Here is a 26,521-nt window from a genome sequence, read left to right on the forward strand (position 1 = left end):
GGTGCTTATCGCGGTGGAGAGCATCGGATACTTGGCTTTTGTTCGCCTCGAAAGGATTACTTAAAAACAATCCCCCCTCTCCACACACACACACACACACAAGGACACGGTCGGCGTCATTGTCCGACATACATGTGCCACGTCACGCCACGTAGGTCCTGGTTAATTGAAAAATTATTGCTTATTTGTATGGCTTTTGATGGTGGGTGACAGGAGGCGTGAAAGGTGGGTGACATTTTTGAGAGCATCCTCCCCCAAAGGAAAGTCACCCGGGTGTGCCCTGTTGCGCTGCCTGAACCTCTCGAGGAGCTTATCGTCCACCGAAGTAAGTAAGGGATGAGGCCGGGTTGATGTGCTGATGATTAATTAAGTTTCTAACCACGCGCGTTACGAACCCATCGGCATCCTTTCGTATTCCAAAGGTAGCATACAGAATCAGAGAACCCACCGCAAGCCAGAGCAAGGGTGAAGCGTACCGAAAATGGGCTGTTTGAAGCTGGCATACGAGCCACTGAGGAGGAGCTGTTGCTGCTGTCCGGCGGACACTGGGCTCGCTCCCTATAATCTGCGCCACACGGTAATTAATGGGCTTTCTCACTGTGCGAGAAGTGGTCCATCCCTGCCCTCTTCAGGATCTGGTGGGGAATGGATGCTGGCCACCCCAGAGCGACCCAGCGGATGTGACACTATCGGAATCTCAAATCACTGCACACGCCACGAGAGATAATGAGCGCCCCGACAACGACAATGGCACGTACACGGCCCGAGGGTAGGGGAGGGGAGATGGGACCAGCACGTGCCCCGAGGGATGGAGACGAAACGCGAGATTCCATCCCTTACGGAAAGTACAGCTCTAGGAGGAAGCTAGGGTTACGTGGTCTACGCTAAATGAGAAATACGGCCCCAGCGGAAGCTTGAGAACCTGCAGCGATTGTCCTGAAGTACCGGGCGAAAAGGGGGGAGGAAAGGAAGGGGGGAATGGGTACCGATAATGGCTTACACTTTCATTAATATTCATGTATGACGACGATTGGATTTCGGTGCCGGAATGCCGCAGTGGATAAGCCAACACGGCCCTTCAGCCGATGATTGGAGGAATATTTGAGCGCTTCCCTCTCTAAAGGCGAAACCAGGATTCCATTCCAAACACAGCGAGAGGATGGTCCAGCCGTGTGTGAGACATTCCGTTGTCCTTCATTGGGATTGCTGCTAATTAGTGGATCAACTCCACCTCGTTCTCACTCCCTCACGTTGGCTCGCTATCGGGAAAACTACTGCCGGAACCTACTCCATCTTGGTATCTTCAAGTGTACCGGGTGAAATTATGCCGGTTCTAATCGTGAAAGCGACCACATTTGGTCACCGGAACGTTTGGAACCGAACGGAACCAACTAACGTTCGTATCGTGTAACATCGCAATTGAAATGTGCTGCGGTCCGCTTTCCGGAGTAAAGCCATACGAAGATCCCTTTCCGAAGAGAGAACCGAACACGATTCTACATCACAAAAGACTCCTCCTTTTAAGCAAAAGATTTTACCGACAACATGAAAACATTCCGGTACTGTTTGGAACGGAGAGATGGATCCACCGCCATTGTCAAAAGCTACTCGAGGGAATTATTCTCACCCGATAGATCCCGATAAGTTAATTTGAAAGCGTTGGCTTACTCCTTCTTAGAAAACTATGCGATCCTATGTACAGGAAGTTCGTGCCAGTACGGAAACAGATCTCCAGATGGGCACAGGTTTAACGCTTTGCTTTCGAATGGCCACGCTGCGATATTACTTGCTACCGAGGTGTAGTAATAGCGGAAGGTAGTTATGGTACAGTGTTAGTTCTATGCCTCTATCCTTAAACTAAAGGTTCGTAATCATCCCCACGGGGGTGGGATGTACTGCTATATACAGTAACCGGAGTACAAGAAAGTTCCCTTCTCAATGATAACATTCTTCACGCTTGTTTTTCTAACATGAAAACCAAATCAATGTCGACAGTACATTTTTTTAAGAGAAGCTTGAAAAACATTTTTTGAATGGTAATATAATTTCCAATAAAGCTGGTACTAACTGATTCAAGCAGTGACGATTAAAGTTAACCTAGATAACAATATCCTTCATGTCAAATATTAATTTACCACGAAGACTGAGACAAATCAGATTCGAGTAAACTCATCCTAAAGAATGTTACTTTTTCTGTATTTTGTTACTGTCTTAACACCAATTAAATTTTAAATTGTACAATTCACTTTGTCGCAAAGCTTTACACCAGGTAATCGGCACGTTTGCACCAGTTCCTCCGTATCGGGCCGCCCTGTTTGATCATTCTTTTCCAATCTTTATTCGAATTGGTTTACTTTCCATTTGATATTTTGAAATCAACTTCCAACCAAACCAACCCCCCCGTGAGTGGTGAGTGGTTTGGTGGGAACCAAAGGACAAGTACTAACGCCAACGGTTGAAGGCTTTCCGTGTAGAAAACAAGCGTAAAAGCATGATACCGTTGCACAGCGAACTTTCGTCTATGCGGGTCAGTGTAGGTATTCTAGTTTTGCTTTACATTTGGATTATTGGCTGCCGAGTTTGACACTTCTCGAGCGATAAATTCCATCCCTTCGCACTTTCTCTCCCTCGCTCATCGAAACGTACTATAACTACTAGTAATGTAAACTGATTCTATGTATATATCCTTACCCTAAACGCAGCTGCATATATAGCCTACTCTCAAAATGCATCACATAATGTATGTATAAACTTTCTCCTCTTCCTCCCGCGGGTGTCAATTAATTAAACATGTGAATTTCTTTTCCGTCCCCTATCTTTGCAGCGTAAAACCAGCTTAAGTTAGTTGAATGCATAATTCATCAACGATTATTGGTAGCGCAGGGTGCCACACGCCACCAAAACGGGTTCTGCAAGAGGAAAGCCAAAAGTGCTAGCGAATAATAGAACGCGGCGCGCGGTTTTGGGGTTTTGGAGGCTCAGAGAACGTAGAGCTTTCTACTAATGGAGCCTTCCTCTAAGGGAGAACCTGTACATACACACACACAGCTGTCTAATAATTGCGGTTTGCGGTTTGGACGCGCCTTAATGCTGGGCGCACCCTCGAAACGGATAATTCTAAGTACGCTTTTCGCTGCACTGCACTGCACTATCAGAGCTACTAGAGCCTCGCTTACTCTACACATGCTACTACATATACACAGATATTTGGTCATTCGTAAAATTAATTCAAACGAAATGCATTATCTATGCTGCTTGCTGATGCTGATGACGATGGTGGTGATGTTGGTGATGGTGATGGTGTTAGAGGAAGTTGTTCCGGTCACCACAATCCTCGTGGTGATTCGCAGTGGTCGCGGCTTCGACTCCGGTCGTCGGGCGATGTATAAGATGTAATGTGTTGTGAGGATGATGAGTGTTGGTGTTTGAAAACCATGTTGATGATGACGTGTGGTGCATGTTGATACAGACAGGGAAGGACCATCCGAAAAAACCCCTGGTGTCTGACGTCTAAAATCTAATGACTCGCGCGGTAATGCGCACCGCCGGATGGTGAGCGATGATGCGCACCCGCGTCACCCTCTACTAGACGTACGCCCCGCGGCTCCGCGTGTCCTTGCCCTGGAGGCGCTCGGCGAACTGCCGCCAGCTGACGACGGTCTTGCCGGACCAGAGCCACACGCTCGAGGTGACGCCGACCAGCATCGAGCAGACGTACTTCACCATGTAGATGTGGAAGATCGGCTTGTCGTCTTCGGCGCCGGCGGGGTGCCGCGCCGCCGGGCACGGTATCGAGAAGATCTTGCACATCTGCCGGTTCCACTGGATCATCCAGTCGTCGAAGTTGTAGTACTCGTAGAACAGGCAGGCGAGGTAGCCGAGCGACGGCAGGATGAAGAGGCCGCTAAAGAACCCGATTCGCAGCATCAGCCGCTCGAGCTTGTCCGTGCGCGTGCCGTCGTGCTTCATGACCGTGCGGATGCGGAACAGCGACACGAAGCCGGCCAGCAGGAAGATCCCGCCGATCGACAGGTAGATGACGAGCGGGATCAGCAGGAACATCGCGAGCGAGTGTGTGTCCAGCTGGCCGACGAAGCACACACCTGACAGGACGTCACCTGGAAGCAAGGCAAGAGGAAAACAACGAGATAAGTTAATGCAGTTTGCAAATAAGGGAAAGAAGAGCTAGCTAAGATCTGTCAGAAGGACAGGAAGATGTACATAAAATTCACCCCCTGCATGGAGTCTCTGATAAAGTCCAAGTTCCACCCCACACACACACTCGGCGTGATGTTGCTCGCCCACTTTCTTTGGATGACCAAACCCTGGAGAAGATGGGGAGCAAGAAAAGAGAGCCCGAAGGAAGCATAAGAACTGTAATTAAATTAGGGAACGGCACAGTTCCGTTATGTTTCTGCCGACGTGCCACAACAAAAACGGTTGGCTGGCTTGGTTCTTATAGCCCGCATTCGGGAAAAGATCTCCCCAAGGTGGGGTCCCCACCTCCCCGATGAACATTGAAGTATCAATGCATATGTCGGTGCGAGGCGAGAGCACATATGAGCATTAATCACAGGAACGGGTGTTGCCTCCCAGGGGTTCCCCACCTTGAGTGGGGGGGTCGGTCGTCGGATGGGGGATAGATGGAACCCAACTGAAACAAGTTTTCCGTTTACGTTCCGATTGTGTTGGGCTTCTTGGGGATTAATTTTACCCCTCCACACCTTTCCCACCCAGAACGGAACCATTGGCGGTGCGGAGTTGTAAACTGAAACGATTACGAATACCGCACACACATACAATTCCCCCTCCATCCCCTTTTCCCCACCCAACATCTTGACCAAGTTCGCGAGATTTAAACTTAAACAAATATATAATAGAATTCATCAACATTCCTCAATGATCGACAGGTTGGAATCGGGTCAGTCTTACAATAATGGATAATTTTACTGTATTCCATAGAAATTCATGCTTAGAACCAGAACGAAATAATGTAAGAATAGTGAGGTATATAATAACAGATTAGGGATAATAAAAGAAAGCTGTTTTAGAGCAAATCTTCAGGTATTTCCAACAAATCAACAAGGTTTTGGAGAATATCAAGTTTAGGACTGAAAGAATGCGTTGACAAAGCTAAACTGTTTCATCTATCTGATATGTAGCATGCAACATGTCCTGTTAGATATTTCCATACATATAGAAAACACTCGAAACGCATTCCAAATGAAAATCATTATTAGTTCTAAAACGATGAACGTTTTTAACACGTTGACTGCCAAGGGTTTTTAGCACACTGTTTTACTACAATCTTTTTTAACAAAATTCGTTTATACATTTGTTAAACCGACCGGCCTTTTTCAAATGCCAAGCCCAGAGTTAGCTTCCCAAAGAATTAGTTTTTAATATCACTATAATTTGTATGTTCTATTTTCCTTCACTTATCTGAGAAAAACTTTTTGGGATCTAATGACAGCTGGCTACCAAAAATGATAGCCATGGCAGTCAAGCGTTTTTAGCACACTTTATTAGTATATTCTTTTTTAATAAAATGTGTTTATAACATTTATCAAACCAACGGTTTTCGAAGGCCAAGCAAAGACTTTGCTTCCCAATGAATATTACTATGGTTTGTATGTTCCATTTTCATTAATTTACATATGTGTTAAAATCATTTTAAGAACTAATTGCTGCTGTCACCCACTTTTGGGTGACATGGCAGTCAACGTATTAAGCAGTTCTTAAAGGGGATGTATAAAACCGTTTTTTCAATTTCATTTATTGAATAAGAATTGTTAAACAAAATTGTTAAAATCGACCACCGAATAGTCCGCAGAAACTTATTGTTTATAGAGAAAATAGTTAAAGGTAATATTGAATTTGTTGAAAAGTATACAAAGTTGATGTAAATTTATCATAATCTACGGTATTGCATAGGGGCCCCGTTCATTTTACCCCTTAAGGCCCCCATAAGTGTAACACTTCCCCCCCTTTCGCATGTGCGCCTACAACTCTTCTCCGGTATCGATTTTCGCGTGGCGCACATTCCGAACACCCGGGGAGATAACATGCTGGTCGATTATGCCTGGTGGTGGTGGTAACTCGAACCGTTTTGCGCGATTTGGAGCTTTATCGTTCCGCTTTCATCGCACGGTAACAATTAATAGTTGACCGTTCATTCGCGGATGGCGTTCGGATTTTTCTCGTTCCGTTTGTTTTTCTGCTCCGCTTGGAACACTCATCATCATCCTCGTGGGGTTTCTTCGTTTCTCAGCATCCGTGCGGTGCGCAGCGTGACGGAAAACCCCATCCTTTCTTTTTTATTTTATTTGGGATTCTCTGTTTCACGAACAAACAAAAAAACAGAAAACCCTCGAATATCCCACTCTCGGGTGGCGCGAATTTTCCGCGATTTCATTCCACATGCTCGGCACGCTCCAACGCGCGGACACCATGCGTATGTGTGTGTGTGCGAGTTGTGGTTTTACATGCGGAATGTTCTCGTTACGCTTACGCGACAGGCGCATAGTGATTATCGCGTGCGGAAAATCAGTGGAAGGGAGAGGGGGGTGTGTGTGTTGGAGACGGGATTTGCATAAATTATCATATATATTGTTCAAACAGTCGTGGAAACATGATCATCACCGGTCCCGGAGATCTCGCACAACTCGTTCCGGGGGGAGCATAATTTGCACCGCATGTTTTTCTTTCGGTCGTCGGTGCTTTTTTTCTTCTTTATGTTCTCCTCCCTAGTTACCATAGTTCTGTTCTTCATACACACAGACACACACATATAAAAACTGGGATTTGAGTTTCCGAAGGGCACTTTTCTCTCGCAAGAGGAGCCAAATCCGCCAGGACAAGGGACTAAAGAGAGAGGGGGGTGCAAGGACGCCTCGGTGGGTCGGAAAACTTTATCGACAGCAGGAGGAGGAAAAACAATCCGTCGAACGCCCGGGGTCCGGATTATGCCCCGGGGAAATAACGCTCGGAGGAAACGTTGTCAGTTTAACCGCAATTTCATCAACGACTAGTTTTGTCTCTCCCCATTTTTTTCCTTTCTATTCCATTTTGGTTTGTTTGTTTTTTCGAGTTCTCCACCAATTCCGTCCACCGACCGTTCTTTCTTTGAAGCATCCAATTTGTTATCTTAAGGGACGACGCGGTCCGAGCGATGGGTCTTTGCCCTGTCGAAGGGATGATGGGACGGTTTGATATGTTTATACAGCGAGAGATTGGCACATGGATGGGAAAGAACACACACACAAACACCCACACACATGCTCACGACGTACGTAACATATTCCATAGCGGAGCGGAGAATTATGATGGTTCGGTAAAAGCTTTCAACTTCAGCTTCATCTCGAGAGATTTGCACGTAAGGATCTGATTTTGATTGATTGGGTTACGGGAACTATGCTGATGGAGCGCAGCGTGGCACACACAGAGCAGCATTACTGAAATTTATTTTTCCCCCCAACTTTATCCGAGGCAAGAACGTAAACAACGGTGAGCAGTTGTTGATGGTCGTACCATAACTGATTTGCGTTGATTTTGATGGATACTTTTTCGAACCTCGGAAAGGAAGATAACGGAATGGTTCATGGATGAGCGGAAAGTTAATTTTGGAAGCATTACGCTAGTTTTGTTGAAATAAAACATAGAATAAAAGAAGGTAAATATAGATGAGAGTTGGATATAGAAAAGGAAGTTAAAAAAATGTTAAGTGTGTATAAAAAGAAAGGTTAGGGAAGTTGAGAGAGAGTTCGATTCAGATTATGATTGGAGAAAGTGAGATAATCGAATAGAAAGTTACTTAGGTAACTGTATAAAAAACCTAACAAAGAAACCATGAGATTTATATAGTAAAACTATAAAGAATATGATAAACATATGATATCAAAGGAAAGCATCCCGTCACATCAAATAATCTCCTCAGAATTTCAGGAATAAAATATAATTTACAGACAAACGGTTACGATAAGAGAAAATAAATTTACAGCTTATCTAAATGTCGATAAATGCAAGACCTTAAATTGAACAATTTGTAGTTCATACTCCAACAAGGTTGGAATATATTTCGCCCAATTTTAATTTTTAGAGCTTAATTCGACAATTAAAAAATGCTTGTTAAACACAAACATGTTCAACAAAAAATAAATAAGATGAATAGAATTTGGAAACAATTTGTAGAGTCTGAAATTTTCAATTTAATTTAACAGTAAGTGGGTTGGTTCGTTACAAAGATGCAAGAAAAATAGAGTAAATTACAGAATTAAAAATAATAGTGTAAAATTGTATGTATAATACTTTCATCCAAAAATGATAGAGAAACACAAAAAAGTGTATAAGAAGCATTTTGATTGTTTAAAAAATTATTTCGTTAGAAAAATTTGTTTGCCATCAAATGAAATGAAACACTTGAACATTTGTTTTATCAACTATATTAAAAACAAAACGCCAGTGAAGAAAACATGTTAATACATCAACCAAACGGATTGGTAAACAACTGAACGCCGTACAAACCGTTCAAGCTGGTTCGGACAAATTTGAATGAAATTTTGATGCAGACCGATGTGTTTTCCATTCTCATCCATCAAACACGAATCGGACGAGGAACAAAACGGGCAACTATACAATATATTTGCCCCAACACCCGGCAGCAGCACCATGGAGTAATTCGTGGGCTGCAGCAGCTGAGCGTTCAATCTGGTAGCGGAGGCGGGAAAACGGGAAAAGTTGTGCCATTTTTCGCAACCTCATCATCAACCCCTTGCCCGGCACAGCGCCTCTTCTCGTGTGGGAGCATTAAAAAAGGTGTTTATGAAGTTCGCTGCTTTCCCCCGGTTGCCTCCCCAACTCCACCCCGTTGGAGGGTTATGATTGAAGTGCTCTGAACGAGTATTTTCGCTTAAGCCATGATCTCTTGCGGAAGAATATCCCGGGGATTGTAAGACGCTTTGGCTCAAGGAAAAGAAATGTTCGGTTCTGGATTCCGGGGGCCATTTTTATCGCTCGGGCCCACTCGAGCACGGACGGCTCTCCGAACCGAAAGCTACCGCTGCCGTGAAATCAATCAAGCGATCTCGGGAAGCTGTCAGAACATTTGCACTCGTTACTGACGTTAATTGCGTTTAATCTCGACATTACATCTCGCGGACGCTCTGGATTCGTTGAGGTCGCGAAGAACAAAATCCTCCGCACTAACGGATTTTGTTCAGCTCCGCCAGCGGACCACCGGAGGTGGCAGAGAAGGTGGGAGTAGCGGCCCCCGGGGGAAAAGTATGGCCAGTAGCGATCCTCTATCCCCGGGAAGCCTTTCATTATGCCCACTTTATATCATTTGCACTCACTTTGGTTCGCCTCGGGGCATTTCGAGAGCCATAGGGGAGGGAGTGCGGGGGCTAAAAATCGATAGGAAAATCACCTCCGGACCCCGCGGGGCCATCTTTCAACCTTGTTGTTCAACGGGCGGACCCTTGGCGTGGGCAAAGTGGGGAAGAAAAAACCGTAGGACGCCATTCTATCAAGAATCTTGCACCAACGGGGCGCTAACACGGAACTCCAGCCGATTCCGGTGCAGCTTTCTCCACAAGCGCCAGGAAAGGCGGAGGTGCACGTTGGCGGCGGCGAAACCGGTATCACGACATTTGCCCGCCGCGGAAGAGGTGGAAAATTACAGCATGCGCTCGGACACCGGGACGGACGACCCCCGCTGGGACGAACACTGGGAAAAGTACGGAATGACAGGCGGCGTTAGCACGCGATGCTGCCAAACGGAATCCTAATGTGTAATTAATTCTTCAATTGCCTGCCAGCTTCCATTCGCACGAACCGGGAAACCCCTTTTTCGATAAACTAGTTAATCAGCGAGCTGGCTTCTGTTCTGCGGACAGTTTTTCCACCTCGATCGATACCGAGGGCGTTTAAAAAAAAGAAGTGTTTCCAATCAGATGATCTCTAACCCGGGGGCGATAATAATAATTTCTAGAACCTTCTTATTTTCTTCGATAAAATTCCTCCCGATCGTCTCGCTTTAGAAAAGGGAATCCATCTTTCGTTTAAGGCAGGGGTCGGCAAAGGCCGGCCCGCTAACTGATTTTATTTGGCTCGTAAAAAACTTATAGTGATTCATACAAAAAAACCCATCTCAATTCTTATCGAATTTGTTCACGATGTCAGGTTTGTTTTGACCCAAAATGAAGAATGAAATTGTTAAATGAGTTGTGGCATTTTCTTATCAATTTTGTTAGACTTTTTCCATCATATTTGATCGTTCTAAAATGTCTTAGCGTCGAGAGGTTCATCCAAAACCCTACGGCAAAAACTCATTTACTTTGCATCCAAAATAGCAACGTTCAAGAAATACATTTTTCATACCTATTACGAACTAAAATGCGGCTCACAAAATTGCAAACTTATCGAAACTGAGTTATATTAGCACTTCAGAGAGTACGCCAGAAAAATTAACATATTTAAAAATAATTTGGGTACAGGATTAATTTCAAGTACAATTTAAAAAAGCAATGAGCAGTACAATAAACCCAAAATTTATATTTTGATCAACATTCAACGAAAATGAAAGTATGAAAATTATTAAGCAAAATCAACGATAAAATTTAAAATTTACAAAAAAATCAATTTTAAAGTAACTTTACTATTTAGAAGGTTGATTCTAAAGGTTGAGGACTTTGAAAACATCAAATCTTTCGTTTAATCTTGAATCATCTGGCCCTTTTTGGAAATCGCGTGCCGACCCCTGGTCGAAGGTCACATTGGGAGGATGTTCCCGATAAGAAATCAACGATGAATTTTTATTTTATCTAACTATGCACTATTTATGAGCTGAAGCAATATTCCCAAAGCCGTGTCATGATTGCTACAAAGATACATTAAATCACGGACAACCCACTTAGATTCCGGTCAGTTCCATCCGTCTAAGATACGCCCCAACGACGATGCGGAGAGGAAATTGCATGCCGAAAGGAAAACCAGCGCCGCGGCGCAAGCTATAAAGTGATACATTTCTTGGAAATTTCCTTTACAGACCGTTAATATCGGATTTCCTTTTCAATGGCCCCGGGGCCACATCTAATGAAAATGAAGAAAATTTATGTCCAAGCCCCGCCGGGTGCCGGGCATCTCCTTGGTGCATTTTCGAATCCTTGGGAAGGAAAATACCGTCCCGCTTATGCCGGGAGTGTTCCTTTCCCCGAGCACAAACTATTTCTTGAGAAAAAGTGTGGTCGCCTTGCGATGAATCGAATGAAGGAAAAAAGGACACTGTGTGTGACCATTTTTCACCGAAAACCCCTCCCGGACGGTGGAAACTCGGTACGATCGGATCCGGCTAGTGTTCGCTCGGCGTTGACAGCGCCGGGCGCGGTAATAGAAATGAAAAATTGATAATTTATGGCGCTATTTAAAATGAATCTTTTACTACTTCACTGGGCCGGCCCTCTGTATCGTGTCGGGGTTTTGATTGCAGCTGGACGTGTCTCTGCTTCTTTACCGGATGAGTGTGAGTCGAACGGGTTTAAACTTCGTTTAAAGGAAGCTCCCAGAAGATGGTGGCAAGTTTAATTCCACGCCGGGGTACTTTCAGAAGTATCTAATCGAAATGGCAGCAGATTAAACTTCCGATGCTCCTTCGCTATCGTTGGTAATTTTAAGACTCGCGTTTGATACATCCGCCACAACAAACAAGAAATGTAATTTGCACCATCGACCGCCTTTCCTTCCCGGATCAACCGATTGCTGGGAGTCGATGCAAGTACTTAACGACCCTAATTTTACATCCATTCGCCTCTCGGTGATGGTGTTGCATTCAGGGCGAAATTACCGGCTGGAAAAAAACCGGCTCAACTTAGACACTCCTCAGTGAAGATCGTCTTCACGTCGACCGGGGCTTTTGACATGCCACATCTCAGAGAGTGCTGCCTTCATCCCAACACCGATAACGCCGATAAATGGTTCAATAAAATAAATTATTAAAATCACATAAAAGATAAGTGGAAACGCAGCTGGAGCCGCGTTCGAAGGCGTTTCTCGCGAAAGGAAGGATCATCATCGTGCTGCTTCCCTCTTGGCATCCGGTTGGGTAGAGTCGACGTCAACTTGCTACGGAGAGTGAACAGAAGCTTCCACCAAGGTTGACGATGGAAGCAAGCGTCGGTGTAAAGCCGTTGGTATTCCATCAAATTACATCAGCTCCATTGGCGTTCATACTCGTGACAGGGAGGAGGGCGCGAGCATACGGCGAAATGCATGCCCAGGATGATTTACACACGACGACGAGGACGACGACGACGTTGGCTTGATTTTATGTATGGATAAAACATTCATCCAACGCTTTTTCCATCGCTAAATAATTGATTGATGCTACACAATCAAAAGCGCTTGGTGCTAAAAGCAGTTTTAAGGGGGTCACCCGCTTATCCGGGCGGGGGAAAACGTTTCCGCTTTTCCGCGGTCCGCTGGAACGGCCAGGTTCCTAATGGGTTTTTGCGCACGCTCCATCAAAACATTACACGGCGAGAGTTCACCGAATCCTCTGTTTACGGCGAAGGACTTAATGTAACATTAAATAATTTCAACGTCGACAAATGAAGCCGTTACGTATCGCTCGCCAAAGGCGCCGATGTTCAATTTGTTTAAAAGCACCACCAGACCACGCAGCTCTAGGGAGCCCTCGGGCTACGAGTGGAGCAATTCTAGAGAGCGCCCTGGAAAAGGAGAATTGCATTGCAGTCCGTGTAATGGAGGATCACCCATTCTGAGGTCGCCTGCAGATTGCACACACCGTAAATTGCACCTGATGGACTTGGTGCTTTCCCGGGGAAAAGGATGGACATTCTATTGCGGTCACTTTGTGCACAAACGGCACAATGGGGAAAGGACCCGAACACTCACACACCATATAAGAGGCATACGGCGAACGGTACATTCGGTTCTCGAAGGCATTAAATTTTATGAAATAAAATAAACGATCATGATTACCGGATAATCATAGGTGTATGCCCGGGCACTAAGCTGCGCCTGATGGATCGTTTATGGGCGAGAGAAGATGCAGCACCTACCCATAAACCCTAGGACTGGGGAGCTGAGTGTCACCTTTCGGCAAAAGACAGAGGAGAACAACAAACAGCCTCAAGGGGTCGTCGGTAATGGGAGCTGCACTTGTGCGGAACTTAATGTCTTTATTTTTAAATGAGTGCGCTTTCGGTTTACGACTTTACGGCACGTGTGTGGGTCGTCCTGAACGAGGGGACAGAGAACACACTTCGTGCCAAAGTGCCACTCTGGAGTTCTTCGAGCTGCAAGTACTCTCGAGAGGCTAATGGATGCCGAATTTTGGTGGGACCTAATTAAATCGAGGACGTAAAGGGAAGACATCGACACCATCCACTACGGGAGGATCCTCTTAGGAGTGGAGATTTCCGAGCACGAACCAGGCACGGGTCCATCCCGTAATGAGATGGTGTGCGGTTTGGGTTCGGGATTTTGACAAAACCAAACCGTGCGAACGAAATGCTTGAACGAGTTTCTGATTTTCGGGAAATTAATTATTCACAATCGGACGGGGAGATAAATTATTCCCATTGGTTTCGTTCTGGCTTAGAATTCAATGCCTTATTTGTGGCTTTCGAACACCGAACGGCGACGTTGTTATGAAGTGTGCTGCGATGCTTTATGGAACTAGACTTTCGGGTTTTCGGGGCACGTTAGAATTTTTCTATTTGGACAAAACAAGCAGCTCACGGCGACAGTGTTTATTACGAGCCGGAGAACCACCGCCGACGGTGGTGGTCCCGGAGTGGAAAATTCTGGCCAAGATTTACGGACGTGTGATTGATTGATAAATAGCTGACGTTAGCATCCGCCTGGAGCTAATGGAACGAGGAAACGGGGAACCGTCGACCAGGGAGAGAGATCCAATTTCATCGAGCGCTAAAACCGAACTCCGAAAACGAACTCGAAACCGCGCGGAACGAATTAGAAACTCTCCTCCAAATGGTGGCCACCGTCTGCGGTCGTAAAATTCGCCAGACCATGGGGTTAAGCAAATAGGTGGACGAGCTCCTATTAGCGCTAAATATGTTTGGCTACTAACTAGGCCCATTGTGGGACAGCATGCGAAACTGGAAAATTGCTAAAAACGATTAAACTTTACGACCAAATAACACCAATAAAATGGGGGAATGGAATATTCATGGGCCTATACTGGGACAGAGCGGAAATGGAGGTTGGATAAATTCAATATTTTTTCTAACCAGAAGATATTACAGAGACTGCGAGTAGCCAAGTCGAGCTAAAGTGCATAAAAGTCACAATAAGGATGTAAAATAGCATAAAACTCTGTTCCCACACTGAATCCATAGGCTTTTAAAAACCACAAACCATTGGCATTAGTAACTTTTTCTAAGTTCCAGTTGTAGACAATTAATCTGTCTTTCACAATGGCAAACATATAGCCGCACCGTAGAAGAAGTAATCTAGCTTGAAAGGGACAGAGTTTATCTGGGTGTTTAAAAATGGTTCCCAAGAATTCCCTCCCCAGACAACAGAAAGTCTGACATGACAGGCGACAATATGTTTCATTTCTTCTGATCCCTACGCTACGAATTCTCCGGGAGCTCTCCCGAGCCGCTAGGGGACACATTCCGATGGAATCATGTGATGCCGCGAGTGACTGACTGACTTGAGCTCCATCAAATCCATTCACCGCCCCATTCGGGAGACCAGATCAACCGGTCCGAGGGCTTAAGGCGGACATTAAAATCGACTCCAGAATACAGGGTTTGTTTCTCGGGAGGCTTCCATTTTATCGCTGTCGCGGTTGCCACAGCACGAAGAATGATCTGCTTTCCAGCATGATCAGTGATCGTAAATTTATCGTACACAACCATCTCGCTAGGCCTCCGATCTTTTTTCTCCGAGGCTTTGGAAATACCTAGCCGGCTCTCTCAGAACAGCCACAATAGACCCGTTATGCATTGGAAGCCGCTGTTGTGCCCGCGTAAAGACTAGCTGATCCGGTGTTGATCCCTGAATTCGGAGGCGCAGACTCCCGGCTGCGCGGTGGTAAACAGTCAGGCCTCCGTCCGCTGTTCAACTTTTGATCTTTCCAGCTTGATTCGCATCATCACGCTACTGACGGAATTGGGATACGGAATGTCACCGGGGCATAATGTACGATCGAACGCGCTTCACTTCCCCTCCCGTCGGACGTCCCCACCTCTAAGTAGGTGTCGTTAAAATAGACTTTCGGGGTGAAGGCGTGGAACCCGGCAAAACCCACGACGGACGGCATCGAAAAGATCAACAATCTATTAAGTTCTAGGTTCCGCTACTCCCAAAACCTTATTTGCGATTTGCGACAGATTTGGAAGAAATCTTGCACATCGAACATCGTTAAGGCTTTGGGAGGGGTGTGTTCTGCGGGGGCTAACTTTAGAAGTCGTGATTTCTCGTGGCCGAAACCGAAACCGCCGCGGTTTTCTCGTAGAGATTTAGCATATTTAATAAATGTTCATAAATTAGGAAACTTCGCCGGAGGACGGGAGGAGGTTACGCTTGGTTGATGTTTACCAATTTGTGCTTTGCTTTCGCGGGGGCTTTCTCGGGACCGAAATTCGGCCGTCATTCGGTTGGCTTCGTTTTAGAGGCTCCTTGACACAGCGCAACCCCGGGACCGGGTCCAAATTAAAGACAAATTAATGGTACACGGTTTGGGCGGGCAAAATTTACGACGGGTCATAAAACCTGAGGGATCACGTTCGAGTTCTTCTTCGGCTCGCCGAAATGGAGTGCGGCTAGGTTCTGCCTAGGGTAGGCTGGTCGCTCACAACAATTCGCGAAATGGGAAAGTTGCGGCGATCGTAAAGCGTAACCCTACGCCCGACAGCGCGATATTGACGATTTGCTGCCGCCAGTTATGATGACGAAACCATATCACACACCGTAAGCTCACCGTATATTATCGTGCGATAAGCGAGCTTTTATTCTCGAAGGTCACACACACCGTCGGTGGGAAAGAAACCATCACCGGCAAGAATTACGGAAGCCCATTAACCCGGATAAGACACCCGAGATCTTCGCCCACGATAGCGCATTACGAAAGGACATTCGAATGCGAATGAAACAAGGCGCACAAAAACGCGAACCGAACATTACATGGAGCTGTAGCGTTATGGCGTTTTTCTTCACCCCCAGCTTCCAGTTTCCTTCCATTTCCTCGCGCAGAGATTGTGTTCCGTTTCCGCCGCTATCAGAACCGTAATGGTTTATGTCTGCTGTTTTGGATTTGCGTTGCCATTAAGGATGATTTAGTAATGCCGATAAAAGCACATTAAAAGCTACTGATCTTTCGGTGTGTTTTAATTTCGGGCGGCGCGTGAGCACAATTTATGGTAGACATGTTCAACGGTTTATTAAATTTGTGTTATCGTAGGCTTCCGGCTTCGCTGAAGGTTCCCTGTTTTTGTAGCTTTGACTCAAATGGTTTCTGCAGAATATGATGTATCTTTGCTAGATAATGAGCCGGCCGGAATGTTTTGTGTTTTGTTTGACTGTAATTAATTGGAAAGCTGCCTAATTTGTGTCAATTGACAATGGAGGATTCAAATTTATCGTTTGAGTTGGTAGTTTCAGATTTAATTTTTAGATTTTTTTAGAAACTGGCTGGCTCTCGTTTAACATTTTTGGGACGATATACAACTGTTGAAAACATTTGTCTTTTAACTATACACTTTGATTGTTCTTTCTATAAGTGCTATTCTCTGTAAAAATCGAGGAGTTTAAAAACTAGGTAGATCGTGGGAGTTGCAATCTGGATTAATGAAAATATATGATATAAAATCTAGCCTAAGTTTTGTATTTTAACATTTAACTCTTCACCGTTTCCATGTTTTTGCTTCGACGTTTGGATTCTTTGATATGTCTTAGATACCACACCTAAACAGACATTTTTATTATTACTAACAAATTTATTTAATTTAAAGATTATTTTTCTTGTTATGGAAAATAAGTGATTTGTTTCAAATTAATTCACCATGCTCTGTGAAAAAGCATGCTGCTGTAACCGTTTATACTTGCGAGTTAAGATTACACTTTATATGTCATTGCAGAATGCAAACAAAGAAACCAATACATGACCAGAGAAAATCGTAATTCATCAAAAAAGTTTGCAGTTTCCAGACATGAGCTATAGTTGAAAACCTATTCTCATGCCTAGGAAACATTTGTGCAAAGTTTTATTAAAACTGGTTCAGTCGTTTAGGAGGAGTTTAAACACTAACAATGTGTGACACAAGAATTTTATAGATATAGAGAAGCGAAGGTATCCAGTATCCAGTGTTTTCTGAAACTGCTTACCGTTAAAAATAGTTAAAAATTAAACGATTAATGAGAATAGCTTTGGATGACTTTTGCCTTCAACCATTCAGCGTGACGTTATATGAGCTTAACGTGCATCAGGTGACGATATAATGTTTCATCAAACCAATCTCTTGATGTAGAGTACTCAATAAAGAATTATAATTAATTTCTTTCACGCGTTACCTATCGTTTGTGCATGGTTTGATAGCCATCGGTTCCATAACATGTTTATGATTGCCCATGAAAAGTCCCACAACAAATTGCGATATAAAAATATCATACTCTTTTTCCAAAAAGGGATAGTTTTTTATTCCCAGAATGATCTCTTCCTCCGATGGCGTAGAGTAGTTACCTCAACGAATGTGTGTGGAGTCGAGTTCTACATCTGTTCGGGGTATGGCTATCGCTACCGAAAAGTTCCGTGTTTTATGACCACACACGTGTTTTCCGGACTGTCGTTCCACTTGACGACCGCCTGTGTATGACTGTGTTGGCGATAACACTCACGAACGAGCGATAGTTTGACATTTCATTTTAATACCTTCCCATTCGAGGCTCGTCATTTTTAACGATCTTGATTCCTGCTGATCTCCGAAGGTGAGTTCGATTATGGCTTCGGTGGCCGCAATGCAGTTTATCACCCGACCAGCCAGGCCCGGGCGACCTTTTGCGGCGCGTCCATCATCATTCGTTGGGGGACCTCCTTTCCACCTCGGGGAGATTGAGGTGAATGGTTATTTATCTTTGGTCGCAAAGCGTAAGCCAGCATTAGTGGCCTTTTTCTAACGGGGTTCTTCTCTCGCCGCGCGGGTCATCCACAGGGAGGACGATCCGGGAGGAGAGTGCTATGGCCAACCCACAGTATGAGCGAAGTTAAACCACACTTAGTGAGGAAAACACGAAGGACAACGCACCGGAGGAGTGCCTCAATTCTTCACCAGTCGTTCGTACACCAGGGAGCTCGAGCGCAGACGAAACCGCATAAATCATGTACCGGTTACATCTAATCTTGGTGTTTGTGTGTGTGCCTCCGATGGTCACAAGTCATCGATCCTCCTTGGACTCCGCGCACTCAGAACCCCGCCCCTCGCTTTGGACCTTCCAGAGACGTGGACAGATTCTCGAATCGTTTATTAACGCCGCGTACGAGTCGGCGGGAACTTTGGCTCGGATAATCGCTCCGAGGGCAAAGGGCTCCGTCGAAGACGCTTTATGCCTTCGTTTTGGTATGTCCTCCATGTTTATTTACCTTTTTTTTACCACCACCTCCCGAAAGGAATCTTCCCAGACGCTTCGCAAGCAAAAATGCGATACATTGTGATAAAGAAAGTCTCGGCAGCCTACGCGGAATCTGAGGCGTCGTTGGAGGAAGGAGAGTTGGCTTCTCTTCGTCGTGACAAGCCCCTCTTTGGCCGGGGACAAAGTTTTAGCACGAGCGAATGAAAGATAAGCGAATATAAACGTTGAACCGGTGCGCCTCCGAGAGCTTCGGGGAAAAGTTGCTTCAGCCAACGGATTAAATCGCGCTTCTTGTTTCCTTTGGAGGCGGGAAAAGATGATCCACGATGCAGCGTTTCCTGTGACACACACACACTCACACGACGTGGAGTGGAAGGAATTCATTCTTGATATGCCGTCACTTTCGTGAAGATTCCTTCGGTACACCATCACCATCGGAGTGCCATCACATCAAGACAACCTTTTACCCAACTCTACCACCTTGGCAGAATCCCAACCCAGGGTTGTTTTTTGGGGTCGGAAACGAACGAACGGGAAGGGAACGAAAATATCTATCATTTGGAGGAGAGATTTATTTCATAATTTCGATGAAAGATCGCGCCGGTGTAGGAAGCTTTCCCAACCCGGGACGCTCATCAGAGCCACGCATAACGGAAAACACTTCCTGGCGGAGAGTCGATCGATTGATGCGAGGAGGGGGAGGAGGGGGAGGAGGGGGCGCTTGTGGGCGTTCCTTCACCTTATTGATGGCCGGGATCGTGGGATCGATTATAATTAAATTAACTTCCCCATTTCCATACCATTCGCTATCCCCGAGGGGTTTGGAATTGCTTTCAATTCCATTTTAGCCACAGAAAGCAGTTAAGAAAAGCACTGTTATGTGTAACCCCCTCCCCCTTTGGGGAGTGACGTTAGAATCATCTGAAGGAAAAATAATCTTTTCGAAATGGGTGGAAATTACTTCGGGCCTAAGAACCGGTCCGAAAGTAACCCACGTTCACATCTGTTCGGGGGCAAGTTAGTTGAGGTTGTATCTTTTTATCCCTCCAAAGTCCCCCCCTACCCACGCCTAGATATTATCTACTCAGCTAGGTGACGGCATGACGGGTTTGAATTCCTATTTTTGCAGCATAATTGCTGATACGTCCGCACGTCGGAAGCGTTAACTTGCCACACTTTGACGGCGAACCATCGCCGCGCCGAGGGCTCTGTTCTGCCAACGGGATGGACGGTTTGTGTAACTTTGGAAGTGTGATGTTGGTTTGCAGGCGCACGCCACCTCAAAGAGTCACCTGATGAAGATATCAACGCGGGGTCCATCTCGAGTTTATTGCGGGAAAGCAATGTTTACCAAACAGGTTAGGGGAGAAAATTATAGTTTACGCAAGCTCTTCAAAAGCACTAGCACCAAATAGGATAAACAAAACAAATAGAATTAGAAGAGTGAGTACGATTGCAAAAAAAAGGCAAATTCCTCGCAGTAACCAGCAATGGTGAGTCAACTTATATTACAAAAATTATTGAATGAGGATTTTGTCTTAAAAATGTGCGTTAAATTGTTACAACACATATCTTAACTTGGAAGGGGAGAGTAGTTACTACTGTCAACAACCAAATGACACATAAAAGTGAAGAAAACAATAAAACTTTAAGCCCAGAACAGAACAGTTGAATTTCAGTACTTGAGACGCTAAACAAACAACTTTCTGACTAACGTTTTGTACAAGGCAAGAAATACAAAAAGAATGATTACATCTAGTTTTTTAAATACTTCAAGTAGATGCGAGCAGGTGTGTATTTATGATAAGGATGGCAAAAAACTAGAGTTGTGTAATTCCGAATGATTCTGAATGATAATTTGCCTCGTGTTAGAGATTCATTAATCAGTGAGAGAATCACGAAAGATTCATAAATTTCAAAAGAAAACTGAAGAAAACTAAAGACCAAAAACGTGAAAAGATCTATGAAATTCATGAAGATTCACTAAGGTTTCGTAAGATTCATCAACGTTTGAAGATTTAAATCCCAAAAGATGCAAGAGTCAATCTGAAGGAATCTTATGTGAAAGATTCATATGAATGAATCTCGCCTAAAGATTTACTACGTACAACACTACAAAAACGTTCCAGGAAATTTTCGATAGGCAACCCTAGAAAGAATCTAAAGCTGTAAGGTTTTAATAACATAACCGAGTATTTGTTTATGGAGAAATCCCGTTATTATCTTCATTAAAATAATTACTTGTTTGTTTATCAAACACGAGGATGAATTTGCAAATGAGTCACACCTAGCAGTAAGATAAAGCAATTCTAGAAATGTTAAAGCCTTCGTTAATAGGAAAAGTGTTCTTAACAAATTAACACAATTAAGAACCCGGTAGCAATTTAATGAAAAGTATGACCACTTTTCAACAAATTGTCAGATAAAACGGTTCCCATATACGGCTAGCGGTAGTAGTGACAGAATTGCATAATAGTTCCACTCAAATCTCATCCGCGTGGGACTGTAAAAAATGCTCCCCTTCCCGCTCATGTTGTGCCGGTCAAATGTTTCCCATTTCTCCACCTAGCATCATTGAATTTCATGCCGGGGGGAAAACGTTTAGATCGGAACGGCACCTGGGCATTCAACGGCACTTTTCTTTGCGACGAAAAAACGCCACCTCAAACACATTCAAGATGTGGCGTCAGCAACCGACGCGGAGCGGGAAAATCTCGAAACCCCTCCGACGCTAATTATGGCAAATTGACTGATAGGGTCGCGCTGCGCTACCGTCGGCGGCATAATGGGATAATGATGATGACATTCAGCCGAAGTGTGTGCTAACGATGGAAATGACACTAATTTCGTCTATTCTGTTGCGTGTCGCGAACGATGCCGCGAAGATGTCGGGGGGGTTTTCTTCCTTTCTTTTCCCTTTTCCCGCTGGGCGGGGGGAGTGTGTGAATTCTTTACCAACAAACATCCCGGTTGGTAGCGACGTTTGGGGGTGGGCTTAACATTTTTATTGAAAGCTGTCGGCGCATCGAGATTGGAATGTAAAACCGATGAAATACGCGAAGTGGTTGAATGGTGGTGTAGGTTGCTTTTCAATTCCTCGCTTCCCTCGACGGTTTCGCACTCTGTTAACAAGGTGAAGATGTCGTCACACGATATACAGGGGAACAGTTATCCATCATTCCCTGAACCCGGAACGTTCTCTAACTCTCCTCCCGAGCGCTGGGACCATTCTACGCTTACCCATGCTGAAATGCGTTATATCTAGCAGCTGCTGCCTCTGGTTGCATCGTCATACGGTTGAATGAGGGAGGAAAAACGACTCTAGACAACGACAAAAAAAAAATCAGACTGACGGCCCATCGTCTGCGAGGTCCTAACTGTCGGTGCTGAAGTACCACTCTCGTGGTGTCAGTGCAGTTCTGGCCAAGGCACACCAGATTGGAGTAGAGAGATCAGCTACTTCGCTGCAGGGCAAATACCGGGGAACTTGTGGAATGTAATACAGTGACAGAGAGTGTATGTGTTGGGACAAACAAAGGCGGAGGAGCTGGTAAAATGTTTAAATAAACAACCAACAACAAGGCCGGGAGATGGTGTAGCCTTCACTGGCACATCCCGACGTGCTGGGATATTTTCCGCGAACGCAAGCTCCGAGAGCTTGGAAAAGAATAAATTATTCATAAGCATGCAAAATATGCTGCGTGCAGTAGCTCCGGGGGAAAGATATACTAGAGCAGGTAGCAGAACACACTCAACCCGACACTCCCGGTAGAGGCCAAGCCATGGTCTATCCCGCTCCGAAGTGCACTTCCTACGTTTGGCGAAGAACTCAAGCGATAAGAGTATGCAGACCAACAGCAACTACGTGGGGACAACATTTCATTGGACAAAGTTGCTGTCAGAACCATCCAGGCCTTCAGTAAAGCAAAAAGGCTTCCATTTTTCCGCAAAACATTATCATCGGAAAAGAGATTGCGGAATTTGGGAGTTCAAAAAGGTTGCCGAAAATAAAACCTGGTGACATAATTCCACACCCCTGATGAACGTTGAAGTTGGCAGGTGAATGCTGAGAAGTTAAGACGACACCTTGGTATAGGAGATCCCTCCGGACGGAATGGGTTCACGTCAAGAGCCATTCCAGGGAACACCTGGAAAGAGTTTTCGCGACGGGGACTAACATTTTCAACTTGCAGCAAACGTCACCAAAAAGTGTCTTGGGAAGTACCAATCTCTTTTTTGATCCCTTTCTTGTTTTCTGTCACTTTGCTACCTGATAAGAACAATTTAAACCAACCAATAGAAAACCCCAATAATGGTAGCGAATTCATTTTACGTCTTTAATCCACTGCGTTGGTTTCTTGGAGGTCTAGGAAAACCAAAAAGCGACTGAAGTTGAAATTTATTACACCAAGCGCTGGCCTCGGCACAATCTCACAGGTGACAATGAAGTTTATTTGGGGTGAAACATGCGGGCACGGTCCGGGTGGTTGGGGCGACGAAAGTATGAAAGTCAAACAGTCTCAGCCCGGGCTGGAAAGAAGCGACTGCGAAAAGAATCTCTCACGGATTGAGATTTTGCCGGATTTCATTAAATTCGCCAAGGCGAGGAAAAAACAATCAGATTGCAAGCAAAGAGGAACGGACGAGACAGGTGAAGTTGGGATTTTGTGAGGGGCAGGATTTATGCTTCAGCACCTTTGTCTCCGACAGCTCCGCCAAAGCTTTTAATAGGAACTCAGCAGGAATCTTCATCCGCCGAGGGCAGACAATTACCACCCATTGGGGCGCACACTCTGAAGGGTCGGGAAAAAAAGGATGTGGTTTTTGAAAGCTGACACCATTCGAAGCGTTTCTTTTTTGGTTGGTGGGTTTTCGAATATATTTTCGCTATGCTACCCATGAGGTGTCGTGGCGAATGGCAACATATCGATAGAATAAAACCAATCGGTGCCGTAAACCGAACAAATCAGCAAACTTCATAGCAACAAAAAAAAAAGCACTATCGAATGATCGTAGTTTTTTGTGGTTATGTGATAAGAAGTTCAGTGCTTAACAATATCATATTTTTGCATTGAGAGAACACTTATAATTAATTTTTTTTTTCGAGTATGAATTTATAACGTCAATTAAAATGGGTAAAATTTCGTGGTGAAATTTGAAATACCGTCTAGTTTAATTGAGTGTATTCAATGTTCATTAACACGGAATTGGAACAGGAGAGAACTGCATCTACGCACTCAAAGAGTAGAAGTCTTGCTAGCCCTTCATGGGGCAGACGTGATTAACAAGGACATTACGCCGAGAAGAAGTAACATGGAAATCATAATTTCTCAACAATATTGTGACTTAATATTTAAAGTGATCTAAAAGGATCTTTTGAGTTTCAAAAGGAAACTCCGCGAATTTATTCTTTGACAAATCAAGCAAAATTGAACAAATTGTAATGTTTAATGTTCCAGATGTTTTTAACACATGAATCAAAAGGTACAAAAAAATAAGAAGGAAAAGTGAGAGTTATTCCAACGATTTTCTTCGGTCCGTTTGAAATGTGGAAGCATTTGGAATTCAATTGATTATAATAAACCAAACTAAATTTTTTATTGTTCCTCACCAGACGAGAATGCAGAAACGGAGTAGAATAGTAATAGGAAAAAAATATCATAAGGAATGTTTGACAGATGCAAGTCAACATATGGAAAACATTTAAAAATACCAACAGGAAATACCACCAGGAAATACCAAAAGGAAATAAAAACCGGACAGTATGTCTCTTGTTTTCTAATAAATTAAATGAATTCCATTCGTTCCACGATTGATGAGAAACGTCAGTTAATTAATTCAGAGTGTAAAAAAAAATATTGCAAAGGGAATGGCATGATCATATGGAAAATATGAAGCTTTGCGATTTACCAGGTGTAGGAAGGAAGCCAAAAAAGGGAGCACCGTTCACGGCCAATCTAAACTAGCGTAATCGTCTCCATATTTCATCACCCGCTGGTACTACACATCGCCCAGCCGTAATAAATCGCATGCTCAACACAGATTTATGAGCAACAGTTGTATCTAAAGGATCACCATCAATTTAAAGATGGCCCTCCATACTTACGGCGACTTGTGATGTTTTTTTTAAGAGGTTAAAGTAAAGAAAAAAAAAACGAGACACAGGAAAGGTACTGCGAGAGACCGACCGGTATATTTTCCCGCAACAAAGACGAGCGCCACCGGTACGAATTTTCAACGTGGTGTAGTCTTTTTTTTTAGGAGAGACTTTTATTTAATTTTTTGCTCCTGGAAACTCGATATTTTCCACACCGACGACACCTTACAGGGTGTGTGTGTGTGTGTGTGCGTGCGTGTCTGTTGACATAATTTGGTCCCCGTGGACCGTGTGGAGGAGTGGTTACAAACGTGAGTGGATACCGAAAAAGGGCCCTCGAAGCCGGGACGACGCCTTTTTTATGACTTCATTCGACCATCTGCCAAAACCAATAGTCTACACCGTTGGAGATCTTTTCGGTACGAGGTGGCGAAGTATATTGAAGAACGTGTAATAACACCAGATTGTGGACGTCGAACCACGGTCGGTCGGTGTACTTGCATCGACCCTACCCCCCTCATTGCCCCCCCCCCCTCCTTCGCCATCTTTTCACCTCTTCACAAGAGCACGAAAATCCGATGATTTATCTTAACGCTCATTTTTCGTGAACTGCATATTACGGTCGAAGGAAATGTCGTCATGTTTTCGCCATCCGGTTGTTCTTTTTTTCCCCCCACTCCACTCCTTCTCGATGCTCCGTTATCTGCAGATCCAGGTGACACTGTCAGTGGCAGCGGATTTCATGAAGTCGTTCGAGCAAACAGGCGAGGCGAGGCGACTCAGGAGTTTGGGTCGCGTCACGAACGGCGACGTGGCGCTGCAAAAGTCGTGCTGCATGAATTCCGGTGCCAAGACACCCGAAAAAGAGAAAGAGGAGGTAGGGAAATAAAATATATAGACCCCCGGTTGGTACTCGATGGATATTTGAGTGCACTTTTAGCGGAATAAAGATCGTCTGCTGCATTCAAGCTCCGCAACAGTGAAGAGTATATGGCAACATATGTTATTTTCCCAGCAGCCTCGGCGTACACGAATGGAAGCCAACGGTCTGGTTGAAAGATACTTCTACTTCTTCATAAACCTTTGCTATGGTTTGGGAAACCGTCTAAAAGAGTGCACACTCAAGTCCGTAACCACTATGCACAAATAAATATATTGTTGTGAAACGTAAGCATCTCGTATTCTCCGATACGAATGGGAAAAAACGGAACGTCGGAATGATAAAAATCATCTAACCCTATCACAACTCTACGGGCTTGAGCAATCCGATGGAGATGGGAAAAATAGTAAAATAAATCACAAAGGATCACCGTATCATACCTCGATTGCCCTTTTTGAGATATTAGTGGATAAATCTAGAGCTTCAGGGTTCTTCACTGGAAATTGCACAACTCTCCTCTCTCTCACTTCAATACCCGTGTATCGCTTTCGTACCAACAATTGCGGATGCTAACCGCAATGTTTGAAATATAAACTGACTGTTTGTGGTTATCCCCCGCTGCACACACTCCCCCAAACCAATGTGTGATTGTTGGCTCAAACAGGGGGGACGACCTCATCCTAAGAATAAGAAGTTTAATCTAATCGATGCAATATCTTGCCCTGTTGCGGTTTCCGTGCCTTATTCGAACCCAAGGAAAACCGGGGGGCGAGTCCACGGACGACCCCACATACTGGGGGGAAAGTTTAAATTGAGATCGTGATATCTATATATTGCGGCCGTTTACGTGAACCGGCAGATTACGGTTTTGTGCAGTCGTGCGCATTTTGCAGTACACGTATCATATCGATGAGGTCTCGCTTCGGTCC

The 26,521-nt window shown here is 44.6% G+C and overlaps 1 protein-coding gene across 1 annotated transcript in view; it reads right to left on the reverse strand.

Annotated features, from left to right (window-relative positions):
- Window positions 1-3,585: 3,585 nt before the first annotated feature.
- The window catches only part of LOC131285370 (frizzled), a 207,123-nt gene continuing 184,187 nt past the window's right edge, over window positions 3,586-26,521 (reverse strand). The window contains exon 5 of the mRNA XM_058314223.1: window positions 3,586-4,118. Coding sequence (XP_058170206.1) covers window positions 3,586-4,118 — 533 coding nt within the window. The remainder of the gene's footprint in view (window positions 4,119-26,521) is intronic.

This window comes from Anopheles ziemanni, chromosome 3, assembly GCF_943734765.1.
Source record: "Anopheles ziemanni chromosome 3, idAnoZiCoDA_A2_x.2, whole genome shotgun sequence".
Lineage (NCBI taxonomy): Eukaryota > Metazoa > Arthropoda > Insecta > Diptera > Culicidae > Anopheles > Anopheles ziemanni.